At 37.3% G+C, this 8,164-nt stretch overlaps 1 protein-coding gene across 1 annotated transcript; it reads right to left on the reverse strand.

Annotated features, from left to right (window-relative positions):
- Window positions 1–219: 219 nt before the first annotated feature.
- Window positions 220–1,174, reverse strand: LOC141250487 (uncharacterized). The gene is made up of 3 exons (XM_073669999.1): window positions 1,039–1,174; window positions 814–943; window positions 220–739 (listed from the first exon to the last, which is right to left on the reverse strand). The coding sequence occupies exons 1-3, from the start codon at window positions 1,172–1,174 to the stop codon at window positions 220–222; spliced, it is 786 nt and encodes a 261-aa protein (XP_073526100.1).
- Between the last annotated feature and the right edge of the window lie 6,990 nt (window positions 1,175–8,164).

Below are 8,164 nucleotides of genomic sequence, written 5' to 3' on the forward strand. Positions count from 1 at the left end.
TAATGGAAGCAACTTTGCAACTCTTTACATAGTAAAAATCAGAGAAATAGGCTAAGAGTCGATACATTAACACTTCAACTTGAACATAATACATATACTAAGAATTAGATTAGCTGAAATTACACATATAAGGTGACATAGTAAAATCCGAGACACCCTCAAAAGACTACTTTCTAGAACAGTAGCAAATGGGTGTCAACCTAATTTAACATTAAATTACTAATAGCCTCCACCAATATTATCTTCAAAGAAGTTCATCTCATTGCATCCATAAGGAAAATCAAAGAGCAACTGCAAAGCTGACTCTGATGAATCCTCTTCCCTTTGATGATCAATAACAGGCTTACACTCATACTCCATTTGATTAGCCAATTTTGTAGTGCAAGAAGAAGCCGGGCTCTCACAAACCGCTCTCTTTACTTTTCTAAACGATTCTCCAATCTCGGAGTTCCAAATCCTCAAGAAATAGTCAGATTCTGTGGAGCTTGATTGGCTGTTGAAGCTGTTATGTAACAGAGACTCTTTAGAGAGACGGGCCTCAGCTTCCATCCTGGCGCTCTCCCATTGCGCCATGTGGCGGGTAGACGGCGAAGGTGGCAGCACCTTATTGGTTGATAACGGCTCATGAGTGTTTGGGTCAATTCCCATGGAAATGAGTCGTCTTCTTAGATGAGTGTTCCATAAGTTCTTGATTTCATTGTCTGTTCTTCCTGGAAAATGGGATGCTATTGCAGCCCACCTATATGTATATATACAACAGAATCAGAATCAGAATCATGAAGTTTGCTAGTTAATAAATGAATGAATAAGTACCGGTTGCCGAGTACTGCATGGAGCTGAATCACAAGCTTTTCTTCATCAGGCTTAAATGGACCACGTTTAATGTCAGGCCGAAGGTAATTAGTCCACCGGAGTCTACAGCTTTTCCCACATCTATTAAGGCCTGTAGAGAGTGAGAAAAGAAAAAGAAATGTAACTAAGATGAACGCGTTATATATTCAAATAGAAAGATGCAAGTAAGATTCAAGAAAGAAGAACCTGCAAGCTGAGGGAGAGAGCGCCAGCTGGTATAGCCATTCTCAGAGATGTAGTTAATCAAAATTTCATCTTCTTCAGCGGTCCATTGCCCTCTTTTCAACCCTTTCTTCTCACAGCAAGCTTTTCTTTTCACCATCTTCTCAGTTCTTTTCCCTTCAAACAAACAAAAAAACACTCTTTGACTCACCCATGTTTTAATGAAACAGCTAGCTAGCTTAGGAGTTAGGAGTGCCTAAGAAGCCAAAAAAGAGAATACACTCAAAAGCCAGGATTTGATATTGACTACTTGAGTAAATGAAGACGGCCAATATGTCAAAGTCAAACCAACAGAAGTCTGAAAGAGAGAAAAAAGTAAGAGATTTCGAGAAGTAAATGAAACTACTACTACTATGTTAGAACAGGATTGAGATTGTGTGCAGGGAGAGTTTATATAAAGGTAAGATTTGGGGGAAGACAATAATTGCTTGCTGATACATACCACAGCGAGGTTGAAGCTGCAAGTTAAGGCATTTAATGGCTGCCGTATCAGCAATACTGAGGATTAGAAGGAACCCAGTTTCACAGACTAATGTATGGTGGTCCAAGATACTTGATATTGAATGAATATAAGATATGTTTGGTAATGTAAGTGCATGATAGGATGGAAGAGAGTGATAAGAGAAAAGAGGAAGTAACATTACTCCGTACTGTATTAAATATCACATCAGAGTCATCTATTGCATCAAAATTTAATGCTCTTTTCTCTCTGCAGTTTTTACTCATTGAAATGTCTGAAAGTGAAAGGCATTGAATATGGATGGGTAAATAGGAGTAGGAGTAGGACTGGAGGACGTGAAACTAAACTGTTCACAAGAAAGAGTGTAAGAGTTTTTACGTAGAACTATATAAAATTCATGAAATGATCGATGTAGATGTTCAATTAAGGGATGTATAAGTTAAGGTATAGACTAAGTATATATCTGCATTAATTTATATGAGTTATAACTTGCTTAGGGAAATCTTATGACGCATAAGTATGTAAGTTTGTGTCTAGTAAGAATTCATATACATACCAGCAACAATATAGTTTTTTATTTATATGCGTCAAATTTATGTGTGCTTGTATATTTTAACTGTTTTACATGCCTGCCATATTTTTCATCATTGGACTAGCATTTAAGCTAGAAATAGTTAAAAACTTGTGTTAAATTTTACTAAATCAAAGACTTATTACAACTTAAGTCAATACAGATGGCTGTGTTACAAGAGGTGAATCAGATTTGTATGGGTAACATGATATTGGCTCTTCATTGATCATTTCTCTGTCCACTACGACATGTCTTCCAATTAAACCCTAGGAGCATTAAATGTTTAAGGAGGGTCACCGAACAAACTTCAGGTACACAAATAATCTAATGCTAGTACCATGCATCTAATCTAAGCTACTAGGATCCTTCAAGTCAAAGATATACGATTTGTATACTTCTTCCTTCGTGGTTTGTTCATACTCAAATATAATATTCATAATTTTTGATAAAATCATTAATGAAGAGAGAAAAAATAAAAAATGTACTCTCTTCGTCCTATAATATAAGGGACAAAACTTTTTACTACATTATTCACAAATTGAGAGTCTCTTCTCAATTTCTCCTAATGAATTAGAATAAATATAGTCAAAAGAGGTCTTGTTTGATTTGTCTCAATAAATGATTCAATAAAATCAAAATTTCATGATTTTTGAAAACGTATAATTCGATATATGAGTGATACAAAATGTGCATCGGCATATGTGTCGAACAAAAATGTCTCTTAGCATCCGTAGTGGAGGCTTTAAGGTTGCATTCGGTTGGGAGCTTAATGGCCCCTTAAACTAGCTTATAAGCTAGCTTGTTCACCATTCTTTGTCGAACGCCATTTTTTTGCTCAAAAATTCATCTCCTCCCAATAAGCTAGCTTGGCTAAATTCAGCTGAATTTCTCCATAAGCTGGCAAGCTAGGGTGTGGTAGATTATTGAATTTCAGCTAGCTTGTTTTCTTCAGCTTTTTGGTAATTATACCTTAACCTTTATAAAATTCATCTACCCCATTTACCGAACACTATTTTATCTCAAAAAATTCAGTTAGCTTATTTAATTCCATCCACCATCACAATTCAACTACTTTTCAGCTATTTAATTTCATCTACCACATTTCAGCTAGATGGAAGATTAAATTCAGCTACCTTTACCGAACGGATCCTAAGTTGAGGCTTAAAGCCCCACTTTTTGCTCTCATTTAATTATTAAGACACACTTTAAAATTAATACTTGTAGTGAGGGCTTTAAGTTGTGGGACTTATTGGTAAGATTATGGGTATTTTTATATAGTTATTAAATAAAAATTAGTTTAATATATTATTATTTTGAGTATAATTTATATTATATAATTAGATAATATTTAATTTCAATTAAATAAATATTTTTTAAAATGAAAGATCCATTTATATGATTTGTGTAGGAACTTTGAAGTTGAATCCTTTGGAGATGAGGTAGTTAGACTCAATGTCATGTTAATGTGTCTTAAATATCATTTATTTTAAACATCATAATAGTGAAATATTAATAATTTTCCTTAATTATATTTAAGCTACAATTAAAAAATTAAAATTAATGAAATATGATCAAAACGGGTGTCAATAGATAGAGAAAAATAACTTCGTTCAACAATAACTACCATCATTTCTCTCTCATAATTTCGGTAAATGTGTACAAAGGAAACACGAAGAAGAAAGGGGACAGAGGGAGTATCTTACACCAATTTCTCTCTCATAATTCTTTTTCTCTCCAATTTTTCCACTAAACTTCCAACTAACTTCGTTCAACAATAACTACCACCATTTCAAATTACCTACTAGACAATTAAACTCCTAATCATCCTAATTAATAATTTTAAATAATCATTTTTTTGCAAATTTGTAATCAATACCCTAACTATACATTAAACTAACCTAATCTACACTAATCCGGCCCAACATAAACACAAGCCCACTAAACTAACCCACTCAGACTAACCCTAGGTACATAATTATCTCTCCCTTCATTTCGTCACGCATACCTAAGGTTATCAAAACCTAACCCGACTTGAAAAATTCCAAAAAAAACGTCTGAATTCGAACCCGCCAAAACCTGAAAAAAAAAACTAATTTAAAAAACTAATAATACCTATCCGAATAAGACCCGACCAAAATCGATTAAACTCGGACGTGAAATAGCCTGAAAAAATTAAGCCGTAATCGACCCGGAAATCCGATATAACCCTATCCGATGTAACCCGAAATAACCCGGACTGAAATAACCCAAACTTGTCCATAATTAAACCCGATAGTGTCCAACTAGAACTAAGTTGTTAACTCTTATTTTTTATCGTTCAATTTAATCGATAAACCAAACTTTGTACTATTAAATTAAAAAAAAAACGAATTAAACCACACCAAATTGACCTGGTTCAAAACTGATCTGAATTCACCCGACCCAAAACTGTCCCAAATTGTCTGATGGACATCATTTAAATTGTCCAAAACTCGAATTAGTTCGGTCGAAAAATAACCAATAAATCCGTTCTTGTCCGAAATTTTATATCCGACCCGCCCGCTCTGATTCGATATAGCCCGATTTAAATTATTACAATATCTTGACTCAAACACAAATTGATCTGATTCTGATTTGTCCAACCCAAATCCGATCTGGCCCATCCAATTGACACCCCTACTCACGCCCCCACCCGACTAACCTTAAATCACTCTCTGCATTTCCTTTGTCAATCTTCGCCGCTTCAATCTCTCACCCTTCTAACTCTAGATCAATCTTCAACCTGGTTGTGATCTTCTTTTCTCATCATGGATCTCTTGTTCTTGTTGATTTAGTCCCTGAATCTGTTGTTGATGTTGTTGTTAGCCCCGATTCGATTATTGTTCCTGTTTTCCCCGGTTATGCTCTCTATGTTCTTGAATGTCCCTGATTATGTGATCTCTATCGCTCTTGTCCCTTGATTCTCCGATTATGTTTGATCTCTTGATATTGATCTTCTAAACAAAACCCTCATTCTCTGATTTTGTTAATTTTGATTTCAGTCCCCAGCATGAGTTTCTTGTGCACATCCTTCGAAGGGAGTCAACCGGTGGCTCGAAGGAAAAAGAGAGAAATCTCTCATATTCTTCCCGGAATGAGGAGTACCCCTCTAGGTGCTCTGAGTACCTGAGGTATGACTGGGGCCCTGGTCTTTGTAACAGCAACCATAGCTACTCGAGGTCCCCTTCTGATGAGGTGAGCATGGATCAACCGGTCTCATAGAACAATTGCGAGGTGGTGGAGCAGCCTATGGAGAAGAACAATAATGTGAAGAAGCATGGTGCAAGGATGAGTGTGCTCCCGGTGCCGTTGAAAATAGCTAAACCCTAACTCTCTTTCAAGAGGGAAATTGAAGTGATAATCATCTCTGGTGATGAATCAGATGAGATTTAGCTAGGTTCCTTCTCTTGATTATGCTAGTTTTTAGTTATGTCCCCCTAGAACTTTGTTGCACGTTGTTAAAACTGGTTGGATGACTTATTTTGTGCATGTTAGTGGCGGTATGTGATTATCCCACTGTCTGACTCTGTTTTTGGTGGATGTGAGTATCACCATGGACTTTGTTGTTTTGTTTGTATTGTGTATGAGTTTGTGTGTTTTGTTGAAGGTTTGCATGCTTTGTTCTTTGGTTTGCATGCAATGTGGAATATTTGCATGTGGGCATTTGTATGCTCTGTTATGTCACTATGTGGTGATTGTATGTCTGCAGGTTGTGATTGCTCTGTTTTTTGTCACTGTGTGGTTACTGACCCGCATGGTATGCTTGAAGTGTTGTTAGTCCCTTGTGTGGTGACTGGCTTGCTCTGTAGTTGCTCACTGTACTGCATGCTCTGATGTTTCTCACTGTTGGTTCTTCATGTGCGAACTATGTCCCTGAGTTCTCGTATCACCTATCTGTAGATTGGTCATGAATATGTCCCATTGTTGGCCCGTCCTCGCGCTCTCTACCTTACCTGAGTTGTCTTCTTTTATTGAACAATTATCCCCGTCATCTTTGAGCAGGTGGAATTGGTTGTTGTTTTGCATCAAATCGAGGAAGATGTTTCATTTATTGAGAAGCAATCCTTTGCAACTCTTTTCTTATACAAACCTTAAGTAACCAATCCTTTTATGACTTAGGAAGGTATTTAAGTATGTATAGATAGGGATAAGGTTTGCTTCAATACCAGTAATTGGACATTTGAGATTTTTTTTATTTTGTTCAGTGATGATCTCTTTTTGAAGTGATATTCGATCTGAGAGAACATTCACTGCTTGGATCTGCATAAGATACCAGCCATTGTGACTCAGACGGCTTGTGTTGAGAGTCAGGCAGTGAATGGGGTTGTTTCAATGATGATATTGGATACTCTTAAGAATATGTTTACACAATTTTTTCCATTCATTTAGGATAATTGCATGTATACATTTTTACACTATTTCTTCATTTTCCCCTTCTTGTATTGCATAATCTTAAGTATAAACTATTTAATGAAGTCTATGACTTCATCATTTATTTGGACTATCTAGACATATTCATTCATTCACGACATGAATCATATGTATTCATATCAATAATAATAGGAGTAAGACAATAAATTTGATTGAAGTCATAAACTTCATTATATGGATTCCACTACATGATCATTCATACATTAGCATTATAAAATATACCATTACATGATCGTTCATACATTAGAATTATAAATTACACCATTAAATTGTGATGAACATCACATAAGTTTAGGCAAAATATTATGATGTTCATCTCAGTCACTGCATTACATTCATATCCTACATAAAGTCATCTTGAGTTTGAGATTGAGTTTGTTGTGTTGTTCTCTTTGTCCCCTCTTCTTGCTCTATTTGTGTTGCACCATTGTGTACATGATTTCATGCATCTATTACTTTCCACTCTGGTGCCTTAATGAAACTAGGTAGATTTCCTTCCCTCAATAACATTCTCTTGTTTACATGAGGTAAAGCATAGTCATTGCTTCCTACTTAAGTTTCACGAGCAAGAGTTTAAGACCTCGTTAACGGACATGTTTTACTTAACTAGATGGTCTGAAACAGTCACTGACTCGTAAGAGCTCGCCAAATATATTACTCATATCATGCAAACGATCTAAACCAACGGGTGGATCACCTGACAAGCGGCGCATAATGACTCTTAGGGCTCTATATCTCATGAAGGGTAATAGTGCAGTCTAAAGAGATGCAACCTAAAGTATATATATGTGATATGTTCATGCAAAAATTCTCGTGTGCTCATGAAGACCTTCACGAGGTCCATGTCTAATACAGTCGCTGACACCAAACTTTGCAATTCAAGTCGTGAAGCCTTGTGGTTCATGTAGACGAAGCCGATCTCGGCTCTATCAAAAGCATTGTTCGTGCAACCCGTGTAGCTGATGCCGAACCACACGTCACAAATTCAACCTAACTCTCTGATTATAACAGATCATGCTTGTGACGGTCACCGACATCGACCTCACATGCCTTGTTTGTGAGCCGTTCTTTAACTCACGTACTCCACCTGGCTCACGATCCATCCCTTCTAAAGCAAGCAACGGGCGCCAATGCCAGTTTTGACTTCCTGAAGTTAGCATGGATCGTGAGGCGTTACTCTCACAAGTCACCTCTCTCAAACCGCTTCGTTGAGACCTCTCTTGAACCGCTTCGCTAAGCTTCCGTTTCACTCACTTCGAGAAGCTACCCTATGGACGGTAATATTCCCGAGGTCATCAACCCTTACTATCACGAGGCACCACTCTTCACGAGCTCGGCTATGCCCTCAGATCTCGGCAAGTCCCAAGACCTCGGAATCCTTCACAAGCCTACCTTCTTCACGAACTCGCGAAGTCACTCATGAACCAATACTACCTTGCGTGACTAGTTGCTGACGGTGCAGAGCCACTTGTCTATTTCCCTCGCAAGCCAGTAGCCTCTCGGCCTTTGAGACTGTTGTTGACGATGTCGAGTTGCTCCATTACCACGTTCGTGAAGTCTTGTTCGCGAGGATCTCATCCGACACCAATGTCGTAACGCAGCCAAACCAA

Source organism: Phyllobates terribilis, unplaced genomic scaffold, assembly GCF_046119375.1.
Source record: "Phyllobates terribilis strain yellow unplaced genomic scaffold, ASM4611937v1 Scaffold_5808__1_contigs__length_48958, whole genome shotgun sequence".
NCBI lineage: Eukaryota > Metazoa > Chordata > Amphibia > Anura > Dendrobatidae > Phyllobates > Phyllobates terribilis.